This window comes from Mus caroli, unplaced genomic scaffold (assembly GCF_978045245.1).
Source record: "Mus caroli unplaced genomic scaffold, Mus_caroli_1 scaffold_8, whole genome shotgun sequence".
In the NCBI taxonomy this organism is placed as follows: domain Eukaryota; kingdom Metazoa; phylum Chordata; class Mammalia; order Rodentia; family Muridae; genus Mus; species Mus caroli.
The window spans coordinates 121,286,409-121,311,644 of NW_028227263.1; the positions used below are offsets into that span (position 1 = coordinate 121,286,409).

Below are 25,236 nucleotides of genomic sequence, written 5' to 3' on the forward strand. Positions count from 1 at the left end.
GTGGCACACGGTTCTATATATACACCAATAACCTGAGCTACAGTTTACAGCAGATTTCGAGACTCAGGGCTCCTGCAACCACCCATGGTGAATGGACATGTTTTTGTTACGTCTTAGGGAGGAAGTGGGAATGAGAGTGTGACACTGAGTTGAGCAGTCCTTTGGGAAAGAGGCTTATTAGCATAATTACTGCAGCATGGTGGGCTCTGAAGTGGATTTTCAGTGAAACTGAGACAAAATAATAATCTTCTTATAATTTGTAGTAGTTTATTTTTATTAATTTACTAACTAATTAATTAATTAATTGTGTGTGAGTATGTGTGTGTGTGTGCATCAGTGTGCTACAGCAACTTTGGTGGAGGTCAAAGGAAATTTACAGGGGTCAGTTCCCTCTTTCCACTATGTGTGTTTCAAGGATTGAACTCAGGTCCTTGGATTTGGTTGGGCAAATGCCTTTATCTGCCAAGCAGTTTTGCTGGCCATAGCATTATGTTGTGTTTTGCTGGCCATAGGCATTATGTTGATTTTTGCTGGCCATAGCATTATGATGTTGTACCTATAACCCTATGGGGACTAGGGAGTGGAGTGTGGTGGTTTGAATAAGAGTAGCCTCTGCCCAAAGTTCAGATATTTGAATGGTTCTTCATAGCCTGGTGCCATGCTTCCTACTGTGACGATAATGCACTAAACAAGCCACCAAATAAAAGCTCTCTATCTTAAGAGTTGCCTTGGTCATGGTGTTTCTTCACAGCAACTTAACAGTGACAAAAATAGTCTGTATTCTACCACCAGGTCACTTTCCCAGCCCCTCTCTAGAAGATTCTAGGCAGGCGTCCCCTCACATCTCATGGGGATTCTGTAAAGGGATTCTGACTCTGATGCTCAGTCAAGCGCCTATAGCTTCACAGCTGAAGTTCTAGCTTTTATAATGCAGTATAATATGGGTGTTGGTATTCTGTCTAAACTCCACCCCCACAGTTACCTGGCAACAGCCAGGTAGGCCTGGCCCACTAGAAAAGGGGCTGCTTGCCCCCTCATCCCTCTCTTACTCTCCTACTCTTGCCTCTCTCTCTTGCCTCCTGCCCTCTTGCTCCCCTTCTCCCCATTTCCTTCCCTCTGCTCTCTCCACATGATCATGGCCAGCCTCTACTTCTCTACTCTCTCCTTCTCTCTGCCTTTCTCTGCCTCTACTACTCTCTTAACTCCCCTCCCTATGCCCTAAATAAACTCTATTCTATGCTATATCGTCATGTCACTGGTCCCTCTGAGGAAAGGGATGCCTTGGCTTGGGCTCGCTGAGGGACCCCCTCCCCCACACCTCACCACACCCCCATAGAACACATTTTTATACCTCTATATCTTATTATAATCACAACAATGGGACTTCAATGTTTTAAAAAGTATCCACAGCAGGACATGGTGTCCCATGCCCTTAATACCAGTACTTGGGAGGTAGAGGCAGGGAGGTTTATGAATTCGATGCCACCCTGGATTACAGAGGCAGTTCCAGGACAGCCAGGGCTACACAGAGAATCTCTGTCTGGGGCGGGGGTGGGGGGTGGGGGGAGAAAAAAGCGACCACCACCACCAACTTATCTACAAGTGTCTTTCATTGCATTTTATAAATGAAAAACAAACAAACAAAAACAAAAACAAAAAAACCAAAACTCCCAAATCCCGAAAAGCATCTCAGGAGAACAAACTCCCAAAAAAGCTATATCCAGGGACCTAACTACCTAACAGCTGTTAAAACAGCTAGGCGGTTAACCAAACTTTAGCATTCTGGGAAATGTAGTCCCAAAAGAGCACCAGAGCTATGCGCTTCCACTGAGGCATTCTGGGAATGGTAATTCCCGCTCCAGAGGCTGCCAAAGTCGCTTCCACTTCCGCAAACCAAGGCGGCCTGGTGGTGCTTCTGGTGAAGTGAGATCCTGGAGATTTTCTGTGGCCCTGCACGCTCTTGCTCCTGGTATGTCTCCTCGGGGACTGAGTCCATTGCTGGGGAGAAGTGAGAGGCGGAGGGATGGGGTGGGGGGCACTCCTCTCTATCTTGGACTCTTCCTGAAGTGGCGCTGCCCAGGACTCCTGGACCCGTCTCAGCTGCTTGTGGAGCCCCAGGGAGAGTCTAGCTTTCCACTGGAGTCTATCAGAGGAACGGTGATGGCAGATAGCAGTGCCCTAAAGCCTTAAGTAGTATGCAACTCTGGTTGTGATGTGATGTGATGTGATGTGATGTGATGTGATGTGATGTGGTGATGCGATGCGATGCGATGCGATACGATGCGATGCGATGCGATATAATATGATTTACTTACTTAGAGAGGTAGGCATGCCACAGCTTGTATACTGACAAGATCAGAAGGCAACTTTTGGAAGTTCAGTCACTTCTTCCACTGTGTGGGGTCCAGAGACTAGGCAGATCAGTTTCAGCGACAGTCGCCTTTACCTGGGATTTAGGTTTTTATAGGTTGTTATCTTTATGCACGTGGGAAAAGAGACTTTGTGGAGGTTCTTGCAAATGAGCAACGATTACTAGTAATTAAGCCTTTTACAGCAAGACAGAGGGATAATTTCACTCCCATGTATGCAAACAACAACATATAAGATAGCTGTCACAATTGACTGACCCTTCTGAGAGTGGTGGTCAGTCAAGACACAGCATGCATCAGCGTTTCGGGCTTCTTAAACATTTTTTTTTTTTTTTGGAAAACCCATCACCACAGCAGCCTTGTGAAGGTAAGAGTGCCCAGCACCCCTGAAGCTTCCAGAAATAGAGAATGTGGTGAGTGAGTCTGGTAACCTGGAGGCTTAGTAGGAAGTAGGCAGAAAAGCCTGGTCAGCGTGCACAGCCTTGGGGCTGATGGAGAAGCTGAGGAAGCCATGTGGACCAACTGTCCTAGCAGTGTTCTCACGAAGCCCCTCTTCCCCCAGCTTGCTTCCCAGAGCCCTGCCTTTTCTCAAAGAGAAGAGAACAATGACCAAGTTACAGGTAAGTCGGGTTGCTTCCACCATTCCTCACAGTGCTAGAGATTGGAAACAGGACCCCTGCATGCTGGGCAAGTGCTCCGCAGCCGAGCCATTCTGAACTGCATGAAGGAAGAGGGGAAGTTGCTGAGAAGAAAGGTCTAGAAGGAGGAGGGATAAGAGAGGACAGTGGGGACATGTGCTCAAAGTGCACTGCACACGGGAAAGTGTACAAGGATGAGTAAAATAAGTTGAACTAGAGAAAGTGGGCTGGAGAGATGGCTCAGTGGTTAAGGGCAGTTTGGTTCCCAGCACCCACATCTGATAGTTTACAACTGCCTGTAACTCCAACTCCAGGGTGTCTAGCGCCCTTTCCTAACTTCCCAGGGGTCTGCACACATATATACACACAGACACACATACATTTAAAAAACTGTTAAGTTCACTTATATTTTAAAGGTGACATCATTTTCCAAAGTTTGCCTAATTTTATTCTGCAAATAAATACAAGTCTTCCCTATTCATGTGATTTATGAATTTTTTCACTTTAAAATTTTGCATGATGATGATGATGAAATGAGGGAGTTATAACCATGCCAAGGTCATCTTTTGGAAGTTGGGCTTTCTTCTTCTACCTTGCTGAAACAGGGTCTCCTGTTTCTGGGACTCTGTGGAGACAGGTCCTGGTGCTCATTGGCAGCCATCCTACCTTTTTTTTTTTTTTGGCAAGTTCTAAGCCACAGAAAGACCCTGACTCTAAAACAACAGCAACAAAAACGGTGGTTAGTACCCGAGGAAGAGCATCAGAGACTGCCCTCCAACCTCTACATGCTATACATCAATATACGTGCATGCATGCAGACATGTGGGCACACACACACAGACCTCTGCTCGCCCTCACTTCCTGCACGGGGTGTCCTGAGCATTCATTTCCTGAGCAACCAGGGAGAGTGTACGGCTGCCATGGTGATGAAGAAAGGACAGACACACAGACACGTGTACAGACAAGCTGGGATCGAATGAGCTGTGTGCTCTGATGGAGACACACCAGCAGCCCTGAAACTCAGTGCATTTTTAGACACCGCTGAGCACCCAGGAGCCATGATTCAGGAAACTGCAGCATGAATACTAATGCACAGGGGTATTTTACATGGAGTTCAGCCAAGCTCTCCAGCTACACAGTGCCCTCAGCTCCAGGGAGTAGATGCTTGTTTTGCTTACAACAGTGGTGATTTTCCCAGGTAATTTCTGGGCAGCAAGTATCCCTGATTTTCTGTATTCTGATCTAAGCTGGACACTTTAAAATTTGGGGGTACTTTGGTAACTGATTAAAAATGGCAGTTTTCTCAACTTTCCTTAATGAGGTTGTGTGTTTCGCATTTATTGTAAGTATATGTATGGTGAATTACACACATGCTCGCGTGTGCGCTCTCTCTCTCTCTTTCTCTCTCTCTCTCTCACACACACACACACACACACACACACACACACACAGTGTAGCCTTTATGGAACACTGTGTGGCCATGATTGGCTTAATACAGACAACAATGATAGTATTGTTGGGGACATATTGGCTGCTTGATGCATATCACACTGTGTTCTAGGTCCCTTCTGTGGTCTCATTTAATCCCTTCAGGCACATTGATATGGAGGGACTGTTATGCAGATGGTAACTACCAATAAAATCAGGCTGGAGCCTTAAAGTGTGAACCAAGGTCCTTAAGCTTTACCGAGCTGGTGCTCACAAAATTGTCCCCGAATGAAACTACTGTTGGCAGAGCTGTGTTCCTGAGAGCACGGAATGAGCTGCATGGCTCTTCCAGAAGGTTTCGGAAGGCTGGTATCATATTCTCTCCCCTGACCCCCAAGATAGTTTGTGTAGCCTAAGCTGCCCTAGAACTCACTCTGTAAACCAGGCTGGCCTGGAACTTGGAAATCCTCCAGCCTCTGCCTGCTGAATGCTGGGATTAAAGCCATGGCCCAACCACAGTCTGCCTTAGTTTCTCTATTGATGCAACAAAACACCATGACCAAAAAGCAAGTTGGGAAGGAAAGGGTTTATTTGCCTTATACTTCCACATTGCTGTTCATCATCGAAGGAAGTCTGGACAGGAATTCAAACGGAGCAGAAACCTGGAGACAGGAGCTGATGCAGAGGCCATGGAGGAGTGCTGCTTACTGCCTTGTTCCCTATGGCTTGCTCAGCCTGCTTTCTTATACAACCCAGGATTGCCAGCCCAGGATTGGCCCCACCCACAATGGGTTGGGGCCTCCCCCATCAATCACTAAGAAAATACTTACATCTAGATCCTATGGAGGCATTTTCTTTTTTTGTTGGTCTTTTGAGTCAGGGTTTCTCTCTATAGTCCTGGCTGTTGTCTCTGTAGACTAGCCTGGCTTCAAATCCACAGAGAACAGTCTGCCTCTTCCCAAGTGCTGAGATTAAAGAGGTGCACCACTGTCACTCAGTTTCGGAGGTATTTTCGTAATTGAGGGTTCCTCCTTTTAGATAACACTAGCTTGCATGAAGTTGACACAAAACCAGCCAGTACAGCCTTTTAGATCGACAGGCCTCAGGACTTAATGAGTGATTCAAACTTGAGTGCCATTCACCAGATATTTCTGAACACACAAGCATTCCATAAGTTGGAGAATTTTTTGATCTGGGAATATTTGCATAGTCTTTCTAATAAAGAATTCTGAATCTGAAATTCATAATCTTGCTCAACACAAAAAATTTTAAAGGATGTCATCACTCATGAAATGGTTTCAGAGCATTTTGGATTTGGGGATGAAAATACACCTGAGCTGTACTACGCAAGAGGATCTGGGCATCATGAGTGTAGGAGGAGCCGGGCATCATGGGTATAAGAGGAGCTGGGCATTGCCAGCTGTCTCCAGCACGTTGCTCCCGACATGGGTTGGTGCTTTCCAATTCTGAAATCTGTGACTTCCCAGTTAATGTCCCGGACCTAGTGACCTAGCTGTGGCAATAACACCAAGTTTCTTGCATAGCATTTTTTCTCTTTGCTGCCGCCATGGAAATGGGTGAAGAGGTATACTGGCTGGTGATGTGTGTCAAGTTAACACTAGCTAGAGTCATCAAAGAGGCAGAAGCCTCAGTTAAGGAAATGCCTCCATAGAATCCAGCTGTAGGGCATTTTCTTAACGAGTGAGTGATGTGGGAGGGCCCAGCCCACTTTGGTGGGGCCATCCCTGGGCTGATATCAGGTCCTGGGTTCTATAAGAAAGCAGGCTGAGCAAGCCATGATACGCAAGCCAGTAAGCAGCACCTCCCCTTAACCTCCGCATCAGCTCTGTCCTCCAGGGCCCAGCCCTGCTTGAGTTCCCATCCTGACTTCCTGCAATAATGAACAGGAATATGGAAGTGTAGCCTAATAAATAAACTTTTTCTTCCCAACTTGCCTTTTGGTCATGGTGTTTTGTCCCAGCAATAGAAACCCTAAGACAACAGGTTCTGTGTAAGCAGATGTTCAGGTCCTAGTGGCATTGGGAATGAATCTGAGGTGGCATGTGTGCTTGCCGTCACAGGAGGCAGTGACCTTCAGGGACGTGGCTGTGGTCTTCAGTGAGGAGGAGCTGGGGCTGCTGGACGCTGCTCAGAGGAAGCTGTACCACGATGTGATGCTGGAGAACTTCAGGAACCTCCTGGCAGTGGGTGAGGACGGGGCCCTGTGTCCTTGGTGATGTCAGAAGTTCACACCCCTGTGTCTGTTGCACTCCACTGCTTCCCTTTTAGGTTTACTTAATTTGTATTTTATGTACATGTGACTGTTTTGTCAGCATGTGTGTCTGTGCCACATTCACTCATGATGCCCACAGAGGCCAGAAGAGGGCATTAGATCCCCTGGAACTGGAGTTACAGATAGTTGTGAGCCACCATGTGCATGCTGCAAACACACCCTGGGTCCTGTGGAAGAGCAGCCAGAGCTCTGTATGGCTGCCACATCTCCAGCCTCCACTTTATTTTTTAAAACTGCATTTTACATATAGAAGCTGGTCTTTAAATATTTTAACATTTCTTGTGTGTGTGTGTGTATGTGTGTGTATTTATGGCTATGTCTTAGTTAATGCCATGACCATAAAGGAAATCATTTAATTGGGGCTTGTTTACTGTTTCTGAGGTTTAGTCCACTGTCATCATGGTGGGGAGCAGAGCAGCATTCAGGCAGATATAGTAGCAGAAATGTAGGCAGCAGGGAGAGAGAGATACTGGGCTTGGCTAGAGTATTTAAAACTACAAAGCCCACCCCAGTGACAACCTTCATCTTACAAGGCCACATCTTCTGATCCCTTTGAGGCTTGCCGCTTCCTAACACGAGTCTATGCAGGCCATACCTATCCACACCACCACATTGCGCTCCCTGGCCCCCATAGGCTTGTAGCTATAGCAGAATGCAAAATTCGTTCAGTCCAACCACGAAAGTCCCCAGAGTCTATCACAGTCTCAGGTTTATTTTGAAGTTCAAAGTTCAAGTTCTCTTGTGAGACTCATGCAATCTCTTAACTGTAACCCCCTGTAAAATCAAAATTAAAAAGCAGATCACAGAATCTGTCATACAGGGAGGAAAGGGAGCCCGGTGAGCAAAGACTGAACCAAAGCAAGAACAGAAACCAGGAGAGCAAACCCCAAACTCTGCATCTCTGTGATGTCACAGCGTCCTGCAGCTCTCCAACTCCTCCTAGCTCTGTTGACTGCAACACACTTCTTTCCCTTAGGCTGGTTCTCCTCCCTGTTAGAGGCTTTCCTTGGAGGTATTCCATTCCTCTGGCATCTCTGACCTCTTGGGGTCTCCAAGGCAATCCAGGCTACACCTTCACAGCTTCACACAATGGCCTCTCAGGGCCTCCATGCAGGGACACCCCTGCTACACATCTGGCCTTGGTGGCTTTCCTTAGTTTTAGGGAGTTTCCACAACTCCTCTCTTATGTCCTTGTCCCAGACAGGTAAGTACAGCCACCAAGTACCCCGGGACTGCTTCTGGTCTTGTGCAGGGTGCTTCCTTCTCCACACAACTAAAGAATCCTGTTGCATTGCTCCCTGTCTCGGACCATTGGCCTCCCATTTTACTCAGTAAAATCAAGTTGTTGCCATGTTATTGTTTTGTGGAACAGTTTTGCTATGTATCCAGGCTTGGCCAGAAATTTGTGATCCTCCTGCCTCAGCTTCCCAAGCACGAGGGTTACAGGTTTAGTTCACTGTGCCTGACTGGAACTCCATCTTCCTAGTTCCTTACACTCCAGTTTTACTGACCCCCCCTCAAACACCCCCCCCTCCTTGCTTCTTGTTTAGGTTTGGTCTCACTGTCTATTGTAATGCTAAGTGTGCTCCCCCTAGACCTGGAGTTTTCACTTAGACTCAAGTAACCTGGCTCCCAAGTTATTTCTGATCGATAAATATAGATGCCAACAGCTAAAAGCTAGGCAGAAGAGACATAGGTGAGGGCTAGGATACCTGGGCTTGGGGGTCAGAGAGAACCATGATGGGGAGAAGAAGGTGAAGGAGGAAGTAGAAGTGGCTATGGGTTAGGTGAGTTGAAGAGAACATGGCCCTGAGGGCTGGCTGACTGGACATAAGAGCAGCCCAGATGAAACATGGTAAGTAATAACTCAGGGTTATTGATAGGAAAGTAGGTTCTAATAGCATCTTGTGCTTTTTAAGGCTTATTGAAATATAAAGGTTGTTTATGTCTTTTATCAAGGAAAAAAATGGCCCAAGGCAGGGTAGAAACCCCAGGTCTGGATTAAATAATTTCTTCAATGGTTTTGGTCTTTGGTCTCAGCTGTTGTTACTTTCTTCCCCGTTGGAGTGCCATGACCTCCCCGTCCCTGCATTGGTCTTCTCAGCAGACCCTTCTCTGAGAGGCAGCTTTAAATGTGTCTCTCTCTCAGTCTCTCCATTCTGCACGTGCCTCCGCTGGTGTCTGAGCACCACCACCCCTGTTAGCACAGAGTAAGTTTTAGCTGTGGTGATGTACACCAAGACTGGAGTGGTTGCACACTTTGAGCAACAACAGCTCCACGAAGGTTGTACCCCTTGTGAGGCTGCAGCAACATCTATCCCCACAAAGCCTCCCTCTCCCAACCCGTAACCCCAGTCCTCAGCTTCTTTCTCTCTGTGACACTAACCGCTCCTAACGTGTTCTACAAGATACTAAGCTGCATCCCGGGAGCTGCATATCTGGAACACCGATCTTCTAATTCATTTGTTTCTTTTTTAAGGTTCAGAAGTTGTCCCATTCACCATAGTTGTTTCCTGTCCTTAGAGTTTGATCTTGGTTTATATTCTTGTTTCCTTAGTATACCTCTCAGATAGTGTTACAATCTTTGTTATTCTGCCAGGATGTCTGCATTAGGTTGGCAGCTGAGATATCCCTTCTTTATTTAGCCCCTTCCCCCTGCTCCTTTGTGAGCCTGGCATTCTTAGGTTGGAGAGATGGCATTTAAGGAAACCCACTTGCTCATGCCCTTGCAGTCTGCCTTTTTTCCTAGAGAAGCCCTCCTCTAACAGCAAGCGTATTTTGAGTCTTGCCATCTAAAAGCTGTAGCTCTCTTCTCATAGTTTCTAAGTATGCTTGTGAGATGAAGTTATTCCAGTCTTCTCCTATATGTATTCTCTGAAACACAGTAACTTCCTCAAACTGGACATCATCATTTGTGACTTAGCTGTTCCAAGCTATCCTTGTACACTCTCTCTTTTCCTTAGCCTCCAAAGCTCACTGTGATTTCCCATTACACTCTCATAACTTGGATGAGTCAGGTTAGGACCAGGCAGGTCTGGTTTTCTCTGCTCCCTACAGTCTCCTGGTCAATTGTGGATGTCTCTTGAATGTGCATTCTGTTTGCTGTAGATCTTTCTTCTTCAGAACTTTTGTATGTTCATCTTTGGTGCTGGTCTCTAGGTAATGTGTCCAGAGAGAAATAATGCCCCCATCCTTGCTGATATTACCTTCTATTATTTGTTCTTTCAGGAGGCCAGAGTCCAAATAAGATGGAGATTGTTGACGCAACAGGATTAAGGTGCCTTTCACTGGGGAAGCTTCTCTGCTGGGGAATAACAAGCCATAATATCAACAAACTAGCCAGAGCTCCAGAAGCTGTAATCAACACTCAGGGAAAGTGTTCTCACTCATTGGAGCAGTGCCACTCCTCCTGCCACAGGGTATCAGAAGAGCCTCCCCGGGCTTCTGAGGATGACAGTTCTCCTGATGATCTGACAAATGGCCATTCCAGCATTACTGAAAATCAGGAATTTCTGTCTGGGAGAGCCCAGGGTTCTTGGAGTAAAAGACGTCTTAGGAAAGGACAGAACCATCAGAAAAACTGTCTGCAGACTCTGATAAAAAACAAGCCACAGCTGTTGGCTCAGCATTCTCCTGTACATAGTACACAGGAGGACACCAGGCATAGCTTCAGTAGTGTACCAGTTCAACAAAGCATTCATCCAGGAAGAAAGCGCTACAGGTGTCAAGAGTGTGGCAAGGCTTTCAGTCACAGCTCAGCACTTCAGACTCACCAGAGAGTGCACACAGGGGAGAAACCCTACAGGGGCAACAGCTGTGGGAAAAGCTTCGGTCGTAGCTCGGATCTCAACATCCACTGCCAAGTGCACACTAGAGAGAAACCTTACACATGTAAAGTGTGTAAGAAGCGCTTCATGCAGTGTTCACATCTCCAGGCTCACAAGAGAATTCACACAGGAGAGAAGCCATATAAGTGTGGCGACTGTGGCAAACGCTTCAGCTGTATCTCGAACTTTCACATCCACCAGAGAGTCCACACTAAGAGCAAACTGTCCAAGTGTGATTATGGGAAGTCCTTCGGCTTGAGATGCAACTTCCACAGCCACCAGCGGGTCCACACAGGAGAGAAGCCATATAAATGTGAAGAGTGTGGGAAGGGGTTCAGTTCAGCCTCAAGCTTCCAAAGCCACCAGCGGGTCCACACAGGAGAGAAGCCATTTGTCTGCAGTGTGTGTGGAAAGGGCTTCAGTCGGAGCTCATACCTTCAGACTCATCAGAGAGTGCACACAGGGGACAAGCCCTATCAGTGCGACAGCTGTGGGAAGGGCTTCACACAGAAGTCACACCTCCAGGCCCACGAGAGAATTCACACAGATCAGAAGCCATATAAGTGTGGAGACTGTGGCAAACGCTTCAGCTGCAGCTCAAACCTTCACACCCACCAGAGAGTCCACACAGGAGAGAAACCCTATAAATGTGAGGAGTGTGGGAAAGGGTTCAGTCTTGTCTCTGGGCTACAGGCTCATCAAAGAGTCGAAACTGGCAAGAAGCCATTCAAATGCAATGCATGCCAGAAGCGATTCAGTCAGGCCTGGAACCTCCATGCCCACCAGAGGGTGCACACAGGGGAGAAGCCCTACAAATGTGACACGTGTGGGAAAGCCTTTGGCCAGAGGTCTGGTCTCCAAATCCATCAGAGAATTCACACTGGGGAGAAGCCGTTCAAGTGTGAGGAGTGTGGGAAGGAATTCAGCTTGAATTCTGGGCTTATTGCTCACCGGAGAGTCCACACAGGAGAGAAACCCTATGAGTGCCAGGACTGTGGGAAAGGCTTCAGTCTTGCCTCAAGTCTACGGACTCATCAGAGAGTTCACACTGGTGAGAAGCCCTTCCAATGCAATGAGTGCCAGAAGCGGTTCAGTCAGGTCTCACACCTCCAGTCCCACCAGAGAGTGCACACTGGGGAGAAGCCCTACAAATGTGACCGGTGTGGGAAAGCTTTCAGCCAGAAGTCTGGGCTCCAAGTCCATAAGAGAATTCACACTGGGGAGAAGCCGTTCAAGTGTGAGGAGTGTGGGAAGGAATTCATCTGGAGCTCAGGGCTTAGTGCTCACCGGAAGGTTCACACAGGAGAGAAAGCCTACAGACGTCGTCAGCAGTATGGGAAGGGCCTCATCAGGCCTCACACTTCCGATTAACAGTCTGTTTCAGTGTAAACATAGCAGGAGCATTATATCAACCCTGTAAGAAAATAATTGGAAACAAAATATAAGTTAGCTATTATACAATGAGAAAAACCATTATGACACATGGCGAATTATATAGTCAAATAGCATTCTGATAGGAAATGATACATGTATATTTATATTTAACAATTTTATATACCCTGGATATAGAATTAGAAGTCCAATCAGATGCAATTAGGGACCATGTTTCCAGTATCTTCTTTTGATTCGGTCTCTGGCATGGTGGAGAGTCTCCAGATGATGATGGCTGAAGTGGTCATGGAGGAAGTGGCAGGTATCCAAGTCTCTGTCCATAGAGAAGACGTGGCACAATCAAGTGGTCTGGCATCTATAGGGTCCTATAAATATATAAACAGAACTTCTTCTGAAAAAAACATCTAGTCTTTTTTATTGTCCAATTAGTAGGTCTTCATTAGAGGCTTGAGATTTTCAAAGGGCGACTTATTTTTTGTTCTATGATAACAGTATGTGTGGCATGAATTAGTTAAACTGCTCTATGCTTCCAACAGGCTGCACATGCACACCTGCCCAAGAGCTCTCTGGATTCATAAATGAAAGATGCATGCACATACTAGTTAATTTTGATATGCCTTGGCTGGCTTAAAGGCTGGGCACTTCTAATCCTTCCCAAGGCTAGCAAACACTACCCTCCAATATTCCAGAGCTAACATTCTTTAATATCTATATTTCATCTCTGTTACCCCGGACCCAATCAGGGAAGTGGCCACTAGGGCCACTTACCTGAATTTTTACATGACTGGTCCATCCTATACCCCTCCAATGGAGATTCTGCTTCTTCCCCTCCCTTCTAAGCCCTGGGATCCTAAAAGTCCCGCCTTTGTCTGTCCTGCCTAGCCATTGACTGCTGGGATCTTTATTTACCAATCAGAACCAACTGAGGGCAAGCTCCCTCAGTGTCTTATGTGCAGACACTCCTGTAAGCAGTTTTGGAGACCAAAGTTAACATAACACAAGCAGCCTGAAGCCAAACCCACTTCAGGGATGAGTAATTGTGATCTTATATTGTAATGTATGTGTCTGTCTTTTAAGGTCCAATGAGCTCATTCCATAATAGCTCGTCCCTGTGAATTGTAGGAAATGTCCGTGGAGTATGAGAAATTAAGACTCAAACACCAATTTTTAAAAAGCTTTTTAACTTCAAACAAGGGTGTTGTCTGGTTTTTAAAAGCCCTTGGCATATCCAAGATTATAAAATAATGAAACAAATGCTGTATCATATCTTTGAAAGTTTTCCCAGGTTAGGCAAAGGCATAAATATCAATGAGAAAGAACTAAGTGTCCATACATATAAGAATAAAGGCTAACTTTCCAAAAGGCAGGACAGAGGTACCGTTTGTTTTAAATCACAGAGACTCCGGTTTATCAGGGATTAACTCCCAGGAGGAGCTAGCAGGAATGCAGGAGCAGTTTAACCGAGTGCTGTAAGATTTTGCTAAGTTGCCTTTGTAGGGAAAGCAACTTTTTGCCAAGGAACTAATTTAATCCTTACCTTCATGCATAGGGCCATGAAGCAGAGAATGAGCTTGGACGTGTCCAATAGAGAAAGGCAATTTCTAAATTGAAGCAAGACTTGTAATTCTGCAAATTGGGCCTAGAATCACGAAATAGTTATAAAACAGCGAAGCAGTTTTTAAAAGGGCTTGTCTTGAGTATTTAAAAGACAGTAACTATTGCCATTGGCTCCATTTGCTATACAAAGGTTTCTTGTGTGAGGAAAATTTCTTTAAGATCTTTAATAGTTAAGGTTGCCTGGAGTCAGTCAGTCTCTCTCCCTCCCTCCCTCCCTCCCTCCCTCTCCCTCCCTCCCTCCCTCTATCCCTCTCTTTTCTTTCTTTCCTTCTTTCTGTCCATTCATCTGTCTGTCACTGTATCCACTGGCCAGCCTGCCTGCCTCCCTCCCTCCCTGCCTTCCTTCTTCGTTTCTTTCTTTTGGATATTTGGGCCCAGATTTTGTTGATGTTTAATATAACAAAGAACAATTGATTATTTTTCTCTGCTTCAGTTTTATCGATTTCTGCTTTGAATTTTTGTTTAATTTTTTTCTGTTTAATTTTTTTTTTTTTTTTTTTTTTGCTGTCTACTGAATTTGGATTTGGATTGTTGTTGTTCAAAACTCCTGAATTACATTTTGAAGTCATTTATTTGTGCTCTCTCTGGTTTTTAAATCTATGTATTTAAAGCTTTAGATTTCTAGGACATTTACTAATCTGTCTCGGGATTTGTATTACACTTGAATTTAAATCTATTTCAAGCAGGACATATAATTTTGATTTCTTGATTTTTTTTAAATCGTTCATCATTAGTAATATGTTCTTTAGTTTTCATGAGATGGTTTAATTGCTAGAGATTTGTTGTTGATTTAAAGTTTTATAATATTGTAGTCAGATAAGATATCTGGAGATATTGCAAATTTGGGAATTTGAAAGGTTTCAAAAGTTCATGCCTGACTTGGTGCCAAGTGTCTCTCCCTCTGGTATTTTTTTGTTGAGTTATTTCTTCAAACCATTCCCCAATTCCCATAAACATTTCACATGTTAACTCTTTCATTCCCCTCTTTTTTTTTTTTTCCAGACATCTTAGATAACTCTTTTTGAGCCAAGTTCTTATGTATATCCATCTACAGTAAAAACCCTTCTTTAGTTAGGGAGGCTCTGGCCATTTTAAACCAATCACGAGGAGTCCCAAGCAATTTAAATTGCAAAGGTTCCTTTAAGTGATCCTAATCCATACCTAAAGATTCTCCCAGTTAAAACAAAAACAAAACAGTTTTAGAGGCAGGCAGATTTCTGAGTTCTAGGCCAGCCTGGTCTACAGAGTGAGTTCCAGGACAGCCAGGGCTACACAGAGAAACCCTGTTTCAAAAAAACAAAAACAAAAAACCCAACCAAAGATTCCCCTATAGCTGAGGGTGGCTTGTGGCATCAGCATGCCCAATAGGCCCCTTCCATTTCTTATGTTTTTCAGGGGGTCTTGTGGAATTGCTTACATTTAAATGCTGCATGGTAGGCCAGTTATATTTATGATATTTTGTTAGTTTCCTTTCTGAGTTAGATTACTCATCTGATGTTCATTTTTCCTCTTCTGATGCATCACTGCCCTCTCCTGAGCTCTTCTCAGACGTTTCTGTAGAGGGATAAACATTGTTCTTAGATCCTGAGTGAAACTGTAGTAACGGAGGTGAAGCTAATATCTCCTGAGCACCTATGACTTTTTGTCATCCACCAGTGCCTCCCTAAGCGTATTCCAAATAGCAATGACTGTAAGGGGCATGCCGAATCCTCCAGTCTCTGTAAACCAGTTCTCCCACGGATGCACATCTACAGTTAACCCTTCTGAAAACCAAGGACTGACTACAAAGTGAAGAAAGGCAGTCAGCTGGCTAGTGCCAACCTTAATGCCTTTTCCTTTAAGAGTATGATTAATACCATCTGTAAAGAACTCTCTGTAGATTTTACTTTGTCCCATCCTGATTCAATTCAGTGCTTCCAGTAGTTGATGGAATCTCTGCTGGTAGCTACAAACTATTTTCACTTACGGGGTCAGTACCAGATAGCAGGCCAGTGCTTACTACTAGCCAATAAAACTCCCACTAAAAGTGACAAGCTGCTATGTATTTATCAATAACCTATTGGATGCCTTCTTTCAGGCTGAACACACAGATTCCATTTTGGAGCTTTATATTTAGCAGCAAGCAATCGGGGTGCCTTCTTTTCAGGTGGAAGGGGCATTGCCTTTTCAGGCAGGGGTGTCTTCTTTCAGGCCACACAGATTCAGATTACTTGCTGGACCTAAACTGATTTTCACTAAGCAGTGGGCTAGCTAGGCCCTAGATGAGATCCTAACTCTCTTGAGACACACACAGACTTTTGGGGCTTACCTCAAGAAGTCCCTGTTCAAGGTGTCATTAGTCATGCTGGAGGCCAGCCCTGGCTGGTCTTTCTTGTTCCTTCTTCTTGAGGTAGTGGAAAGAGAAGAACATCAGTGGGGGTTAAGTCTTAGTCTTATGAGATATTTAGGGTTGCTGTATAATAATAAAATGTTTACCTATCTTAAATCTAAGTCACTTTGCTTCAGTAGCTGGCCTGAAGTTCCTCTGAAGCAAGAAATTGTTTAGTACCTCATTGAAAAACAGCAGGGAAGCCGGGCGTGGTGGCGCACACCTTTGATCCCAGCACTGGGGAGGCAGAGGCAGGCAGATTTCTGAGTTCGAGGCCAGCCTGGTCTACAAAGTGAGATCCAGGACAGCCAGGGCTATACAGAGAAACCCTGTCTCAAAAAGCCAAAAAAAAAAAAAAAAAAAAAAGTATATAAAACAGCAGGGGATTAAATAAAGTAGCCTTTGTTTCTATCTCCACAGGAACTGCTCAGCTCTAACACCCAGCCTGCTAGTTGAAGTTGCAGGAAGAAAAAGGGACAGTTTGAGAAGTGATTTTAGCCTTTATTTCTAAGTTCTAAAAGGCTTTCTATGAAAGTTCTCTAAGAAAAAAGGGGGAAAGAGGGTTGTCTTGGCTCTTTGTCCTCAGCACTCAGACATCTTTTAGAATACATGATCACATGGTAAAAAGTTCATCACAAGTTTACACATAAATTCAAATCATTAATAAGAAATTTACAGCAGAGAATGTTTACATGCATATCCATGGGAGCAAGTATCTGGCTAAACATCCACTATCTGTCACTAGTTCTACAGGTTCATGGAGAGCTAAAAATCATAACTTTTGTGACTAGGTTATGGAGAAGTTTTGTATACGTAAACCCAGTCAATATTTTATCTTCCATCCTTGCACCTACAGTAAATCCTTAGTTCCCTTTTTATGACGCTTTGTTAATTGTTTTACAACCTCTTGGAATGTACTTCAAGTTGTAAATGTCTGCTTGCTATCTCAGAAGCAATTAACTGGTGACACTTGAAGGCTGACAGAGTTCTCATTGCAGTTTTGATAACAGAAAGGACTGAATGACAGTCCTATAATAAAAGAGCTTAATAATTACTAATATAATTTTAGAAATTCTTATAGGATCATCAAGAACTAAGAAATCATTTATTCATCTATATGGTATCACTTCTGATGTGATACATCTTTGTTGTTCTGCAGAAATCTGCTCAACAGGGTAGGCTAATAACTCGTGATTGTTATATATATTAATAATAACAGAAAAAATATTAATAGCAGGAATCTTTCCTAAAATGAAGTTCTCCTTGGCCTTGCCTAAATTGTAGGTTTTGATCCATGGAGGAACCATCTCAAGAAGATCACCTGCTAGCTTTTAGCTTCTCCTTGATGGCTCCTGGCAAACAGGAAATGTGCTAGAAGCTTCAGAATTTCACAAGAAACACCATGTTAACAGCAAAAATTTAAAAGGGGATTTTTCTGTCCCATGGCAACAAGCCAAAGGGGGAAAAATGGGAAAATGCCTTATTTGTCCTTTCATAACCAAACTCCATTATCTGAAGGGAGTAACCCAAAAGGTACACAAAGAAATGAAATTTGACAAATGGATGTATTTCATATGTGCGCCATAATGGTTTCTTTGTTAAAAATCAAATGTCCTTAGGCTTGTGGGTTTATTTCTGGGTATTTTATATTTGATTCTATTGATCAACCTGTCTGTTTCTGTACCAATACCCTGTAGTTTTTATTACTGCTGCTCTGGAGTACAGCTTAAAATCAGGGATTGTGATGGCTCCAGAAGTTCTTTTATTGTACAGGATTTTATAGAACAGAAAAATAGAACAGGTGATTCCACATCTCAGCATATTTTCATTGACTAGAATATGTTTAGTTATTTTTATAGAAATATAAGGACATCTTGTGGTATTTCTCATTTTGTTTAGTGTTATATCTCACCTTTCTTCACTCATTAGTAGGTTCATAGGCTATGGATCATAGCCTGGTTTCTTTATGCATATATATATATGCATATGTATATATATACACACACATATATGTATATACATATATGTATACACATATACACACACATATATGTATGTGTATATATGTATATATACATATTTCGCTGTGCCTCATAAAGCACTATCCCCAATAACAGTGCCTATTATTCCTTTAAAATGACAATCAAGCCAGTGATTTTGTTCTCTGTAACTTAAAATGCTACAGCTTTACCTGGAACTTTGTACATACTAAGTAATTGCTCAAGCATGCAGTTTGCATGTCAACCTCAGCAGAAATGCCTTTCTATGCAAATAGCTCAATGTTTAGTAGTAGTGGACAAACCACTACTGTACCAACATCAATATTCACAGGACACCTGGAATGCCTTTCTACTTTAGGCCACCATATTCTTTCATCCTGAAGTTCAACCATTTATAGCATCTGCTGTATTGTTAACTTTTGTAGTGTTTGTCAAATGCCTAACAGTCATTTGCTTCTTTGCTCTAATGGTATAGTTTAATCCTTCCCATGGCCCCATAGTGGTGTTCATCTCTCTCCTCAATGTGTATATGTCATCTTCAGGTAATCTTGCCATGTCGTAACTGAGGAGATAATGATTTCTGTAGTTTGTGTCACCAAGGAAAATTCTCATTCTGATATTCCAATCTAGGTTAGCTGTAGGTGTCTTTTACGTAATTAATACATAGACATAGACTAGATGATTCTGACTTCCTTGTGTTTACAGTTTACACTGAGGATTCCGCTCTTACTGTGATGCATTTGTTTAAATTTGCTTCTCCCTGGCTGTGATAAAGCACTGAGCAAAAGGCAGTTGGAGGAGGAAATGGTGTCTTTCATCTTCTACTTTACAGCCATTGTCTTAGGAAGCTAAGACAGGTGATCAAATAGGACCACGAGGCAGGAATGGAAGCAGAGACCAGAGTGGAATGTTGCTAATTGACATGCTCCCCTAAATTGCTCACTTACCTTTCTTATGTCAACCATGCTGACCTGATGAAGTATATATAGTACTACCTATAGTGGGCAGGACTATTCTGTAGCAATGATTAGGAACAGTAATATGCCACTGAAATTCTCATATGCTAATATTATGGAGGCAATTCTTGTATTAACATTTCTTTTTACCAGGTGTCTTAGGTTGTGTCAAAATGGCTATTTGCAGTGGTTTTTTTTTTTTCTGTAGTTAATATGGTTTCTTTATTCTGTCTTTGTAATGTTTGATGTAACCTCCCTTGAGAAGACTCTTTTCTATCTTAGGAGTGTGACTATCTCCATTTTCTGTGATTGCAATTAATATCAGGAACTGGAAGATGGCAGAGGATTGAGAGAAGTTATTGATAGAAGAGTGTTTTTGGGGACAGTATATGATATCCAGTTCCCAGATAACCCAAGCAAAAATGCTTGAATCTTACTCAGAAGGGGACATAAAATAGACATTAGAGATGGATGGAAGGGGGAACAGTGTAGGAGAGGGGATGGAAAGGGGAAATGGGGGGATCAGCTATAGGGAGAGCTGGGGAGAGAGAATAGAAATAAATTACAGGCAAGGGGACATCTCTAGGATGTGCCAGAGACCTAGGATGGGGAGGCACCAGAGATTCTATGGGTGTGGCTTTAGCTGAGACTCCTAGCAGTAGGGAATATGGAGCTTGAAGTGGCCATGTCCTGAAGCCAGGCAGAACTCTCAGTGGAAAACAAAAACTTCAACCCAAAATGTGTCTTGGGGACAAATATGGAATAGAGGCAGAGGGAATGGCCAACCAATGACTGGCCCAACTTGAGATCTATCCTATAGGCAAGAATTAATCCCTAACACTATTAATGATACTCTGCTATGCTTGTGACAGTAGACTAGAGTAATTGTCCTCTAAGAGCTCCATGCATTAGCAGATGGAAATAGATGCAGAGCCCCACAGCCAAACATTAGACAGAGCTTAGGGAGTCTTGTGGAAGAGTTGGGGGAAAGAATGATGGAATTGAAGAACATAGGAACTCCACAAGAAGACCAACAGAGTCAACTAACCTGGATCCCGAGGGCTCCTAGAGACTGAATCACCAACCAAACATCGAGGTCCAATCCCCAGAACCAATGTGGAAGAAAAGACAAATTCCTGCACATTGTCTTCTGACTGCCACAGGAGGGCCACAGACCACACATTCACACACACACACACACACACACACACACACACACACACACACACACATTTTAAAAATTCCTTTAAAAACTCTGTAGCTAGTCAGTAGTGGTATACATCTTTATTCCCTGCTCTCAGAAGGGAATATGTAACTACGATGGCCTGGCTACTTCCTAGCCATGTGCCCTATAACTTAATCATGACCTGGCTGCTCCTGCTCCACGTAAGTCCTCATAGTGGTCCTGCATGGCGACCTCCTCACAGCCTTCTCCTCAAAGCCACCTTCTCATGGCATCCTTCTTTCCTTGACTTTCTCCACTCCACCAGGGACCCCCTACATTGGGATCAGAAGTCCTGCCTCAACTCTCCTTTACTACCAAACGATTGGCTATTGAGCCTTTAGTAATCAATCAGAGATGATGGAGAACAATTTTTACCCAACTTTAAGACAGGACATGTTTCATAGGGATGGCAATATCCATGGCTAGACTGCAACCAGATCCCTGAACCCAGAAACCAGCATCTGAATACACTGTGCACAAAACTATTCCCCAACACTGGGGTATCAGGGACTCATCATGTAGCACAGGCTTGCCTCAAGTTTGCTGTGTGAGGATAGCTATGAGTGATCGCTACTGTAGCCTCCACCAGCATTGAGCAGGCTGGCTCAGACCTGCTCTGCCACTATGAGACCACCTAGGGTGGAGCTTTCTACCTAGATAGGTCTATTGTTCTGCCACGTGTGCTCTTCTCCAAGATGCAGCTACCTCGGAGTGGCTGAACCTGTCATTCTTAGACATTCCTGAGATAAGCTGACAACCTGGTGACTGGCGACCGAGTGCTAACAACTCTGGGAGAGCCAGTGCTGACAGGCTGGTGGCAAAGCATTAGAGCCTGACATGGTGGGGAATGAGCCTTCCCCTGTTATAAGCTCAGACTCTTAAGTAAATATTGGGTCTTGATCAGAATCTGTCTTGGTCTCGCTATTTCTCCTGCCATTTCCTCCCATGCAGCTCCAGCCTCCCACTCAGGAACCCAGTTTGTATGGCTGTGAACCGCTACAGTTATGCCCTGGCTCTAGGAAAAGACAGTGTTATTACCCATGAGCAGTCAGGAGAGTCCCATGGAAGTTGGTAGAAGCAACAGGGAGAGTCCAGAACAGAAAACTTATAAGGAATGCTTCTGGATGGGCTGTGGTGGCACAGGCCTTCAATCCCAGTGCTCAGGAAGCAGAGGCAAGTAGATCTTTGAGTTTGAAGACAACCTACAGAGACAGTCTCAAACAGCCAAAACTACACAAAGAAACCCTGTCTCAGGAGAAAAAGATACACCATGGGCTGGAGTATTGCTGTGACAAGCCTGACCATGCTGTTTGTTGAAAGAATATGGAAGACTTTAGGACTTTGGACTAGGCTAGTGATTAGATGCCTTAATTACAACTTAATAATCTATCTACTCAAGTAGGAGCACAGAAAACAGTGCCGAGGGCAGTTTGAACTGTAGGGGCCCAGCTCAAGAACTTTCAGAAGCGAAGCATATTTGGAAGCGGCCTAGAGACTATTATGTGATTTTTGGAAAAAAAATGTGTATTATTTTTGCCCTTGTCATAAAAATATCTGCCTGAAATTGAATTTCCATGAGTTTTGAATTGATGGTATAAGCAGAGGAGATTTCAAGACAGCCTAGTACTGAGCATCCTGTAGCCCTTCATGTCTGCTCTTGCTCCGGATGGGTCCTCTCTGGGACCAAGTCTGCAGCCTGGGAAGAGGCAGGCATCTGTAGCAGTAGACTTTGTCTCAGGCAGCACTGTCTGGGCTTCCTGGACCCATCTCAGCTGCTTGTGGAGCCCCCCAGAGAGTCTAGCTCCCCATGGGAGTGTGGCAGAGGAGCTGTGATGACAGATGGCAGTGTCCTGAAGCCTCAAGTGGCATTTAATCCTGATTATTAAATGTGATTTTTTGCGTTTATTTACTTACTTAGAGTAGGGTGTGCCACAGTGTGTGCAGAATCGGTCAGAAGAAAACTTGTGGGGGTCCAGTCTCTCCTTCCATGGTGTGAGGTTCAGAGACTCAAACTCAGGCAGTCAGGCTCAATGGCAGTCACCTTTACAAGCTGAACCATCTTGTAGTGACAAATTTTTCCTTTAGGTTTTTGTTGGCCATTATCTTCATGGCAAAAGGGACTTTGTGGAAATGTTTACTGTAATTAAACCTTTTAAGTGAGACTCAGAGGGACATATTTTCACTGCTACCCTTGAAACAATTATATATGTAAGATAGCTGTCACAATCGACAGACCCTTCTGAGAGTGGTGGTCAGTTATTATATAGCATTCATCGGAGTTTGGGGCTTCTTAAACATTTTTTTTTTCTGGGAAGCCATGTGGACCAACTGTCCTAGCAGTGTTCTCATGAAGCCCTTCCTTCCCCAGCTTGCTTCTCAGAGCCCTGCCTTGTCTCAAAGAGAAGAGAACAATGACCAAGTTACAGGTAAGTCGGGTTGCTTCTCCCATTCCCCACAGTGCTAGTGATTGGAAACAGGACCCCTGCATGGCGGGCAAGTGCTCTGCGGCTGAGCCTCTCTGAACTGCATGAAGGAAGAGGGGAAGTTGCTGAGAAGAAAGGTCTGGAAGGACCTTGCTGAAACAGTCTCCTGTTTCTGTGTCTATAGACTCCGTAGACACACTCAGATGCCCTGGTGCTCATCAACAGTCATCTTAGACGATTTGGCAAGTTCCAGGACAGTGAAAGGCTCTGACGCAAAAACAACAAAAAACGGTGGCCTGCACCAGAGGTTGTCTTCTCGCCTCTATCTGTATGTGTACCCTCATGTACATAAATACAGATACATGCAAGGCATACATGTGTGGACACTTGCACGCAGAACACTGGACACCCTCATTTCCTGCATATGGCCTTATGAGAGTTCATATCCTGAGCAACCAGGAAGTGTCTGGCTACTGCCATCTGCACAGCTTCCATGGTTGACCTAACATGGGTGTACTGGTTTAAATATGCCTGGCCCAGGGAATGGCACTATTAGGAGGTGTGGCCTGGTTGGAGTAAGTGTGCCACTATGAGCATGAGCTTTAAGACCCTTGTCCTAGCTGCCTGAATGCCAGTCTTCTCCTAGCAGCCTTCAGATGAAGATGTAGAACTCTAGGCTCCTCCTGCACCATACTTGCCTGGATGCTGACATATTCCTTTCATGATGATAATGGACTGAACCTCTCAACCTGTACGCTAGCCCCAATTAAATGTTGTCCTTATAAGAGTCTCCTTGGTCATGGTGTCTGTTCACAGCCGTAAAACCCTAAGACACTGGGTGATGAAGGAATGAAGAAAGGACAGACACACAGACACATGTACAGACAAGCTGGGATCAAATGAGCCGTGTGCTCTGATGGAGACACACCAGCAGCCTAGAAACTCAATGTACTTATTAGACACCACTGAGCACCAGGAAGCATGATTCAGGAATTTTAACATGGATACCAATGCCAAAGGGTGTACTTTACATGGTGTTCAGTCAAGTTCTTCACCTAGCCAATAGTGTTAGTACTAAGTAGTAAATGCTTGTTTTGCTAACAACAGTGGTGATTTTCTCACTTAATTTGTAGGCATTAAGTATCCTTGATTCTCTATATTCTGGCCTAAACTGGACACTTTTTAAAGTCTTGGATACTTTGGTAAGTGATAAAAATAGCAGTTTTTCTGAATCTGTTCTTACTTAATGCAGTTTAGTTATATATTCATTGTGCATACATGGATGGTGCATATTAAATGGCATAACCCAGACAATGATGATAGTGTTGTTGGCTTAATGCATGCCATACAAGCGTCCTAGTTTCTTTCTGTGGTCTCACTTAATTCCTTCCAGGACATTTTGATGGAGGTACTGTTATTCAGATGGGGAAACTGAGGCACTGAGAAGTTGTCCAAGGTCATCAGGCCAGAGCCTTGAAGTGTGAACTGAGGTCCTTCAGGTTTGCAGAGCCTGTGCTCACTCACACCACTGACCCTGATGCCATGATATTCACAGAGATATGTTTCTGAGAACACACTACACTTCACACTACAGGTGTGAGTGGGAGCGCTATGCCCCAGGAAGCTGACTACAGGGCTTGTACAGGATTGCTGAGGATTACAAGTATGAAGGCAGGGGTGAGGTTGGTGAGCACTTTCAAATAGTCTTACAGGGAGGGCCCTTCTCCATTTGCTTAGGGAATAGCTGAGACCTAAGCCATGTGAACCTCTGCCCAGCAGATACAGAGACCACTTCCTGTGAGGAAATGATGCTTCAGTCAACATTACTTCTCACAGTCATCCACTTTGGTTAAAGCCTTTCCCACAGCCTCTTTGTGAAGACTTGGATAGATGGTGAGAGCTCCCAGCCATGGTATCCCAAAGGTAGAAACCTTGAAAATCTTGTACATGGTAACGATATATTTATAGAACAATTTTCTGCTCATCTGTGGTTTCTGACATTTGTAAAGAATTGATCTCTCAGCCAGGAGGTAATGGCACAAATCTTTAATTCAGGAACTCCAGAAGTAAAGGCAGATGGATCTCTGGGTTTAAGGCCAGACTGGTCTACAGAGCAAGTTGCAGGATAGTCAGGTCTACACAGACAAACCCTGTCTCAATAAACAAAACAAAACAAACAAACAAACAAAAAGAAACAAACAATCTTCCAAACATGAATGCTCCTGTAGGATGAAATTTAAAAGTGTCAGTTTTTTCCTAACTGGGCTCTCTCCCAAATAATTGAGACAGACATTTATAGATTTATTCACCAAGCTTTAGGCACAATAACTGAGCAGAATTCCTAACCCTCTATGTTATCTAAACTACTTACTAGCCACATGCCCTGAGCAACTTGCATTTAGTCTTGTCTCAGCTACCTCTGCGACACCTGTTTATTCTCAAGCAGAACTCCGGAGCTTGGCGATTCCACACAATGCCTGTCCTCATGGCAACCCGGTACTTCTTCACCCGTCCTGTGACCCCATTCTTTCTCTTTCTCTTCTCTCTCAACCCCCTGGCTCAGATCAGAAGTCCAGCCTTTCTATCTCCTCTGCCCAGTCATTGGCTGTTTAGCTTTTTAATAACACACCAGAGATAAATGGAGAGCATTGATACAAGAGATGGTCCAATATTCATGACAATGCCAGTGTCTGCACTATA

General features: G+C 44.2%; 1 protein-coding gene across 5 annotated transcripts; it reads left to right on the forward strand.

Moving 5' to 3' along the window:
• Positions 1–1,867: 1,867 nt before the first annotated feature.
• On the forward strand, positions 1,868–23,708 carry LOC110298163 (uncharacterized). 5 transcript variants are annotated; one of them, XR_015048000.1, is made up of 5 exons: positions 2,914–2,989; positions 6,517–6,643; positions 9,957–11,971; positions 22,482–22,539; positions 22,721–23,306. XR_015048000.1 is itself a non-coding variant. In XM_085842037.1 (5 exons), exons 1-4 carry the CDS (start codon positions 2,975–2,977, stop codon positions 22,526–22,528), a joined length of 1,839 nt encoding a protein of 612 aa, XP_085698163.1. In that variant the 5' UTR covers positions 2,914–2,974; the 3' UTR covers positions 22,529–22,539; positions 23,670–23,708. The 5 variants fall into 5 exon arrangements, 4 of the variants coding, with proteins under 4 accessions (XP_021022877.1, XP_085698163.1, XP_085698162.1 ...); XM_085842037.1 differs by lacking the exon at positions 22,721–23,306 and adding an exon at positions 23,670–23,708 and having other exon boundaries at positions 9,957–11,606; XM_085842036.1 differs by having other exon boundaries at positions 9,957–11,606.
• The last annotated feature ends 1,528 nt before the right edge of the window (positions 23,709–25,236 follow it).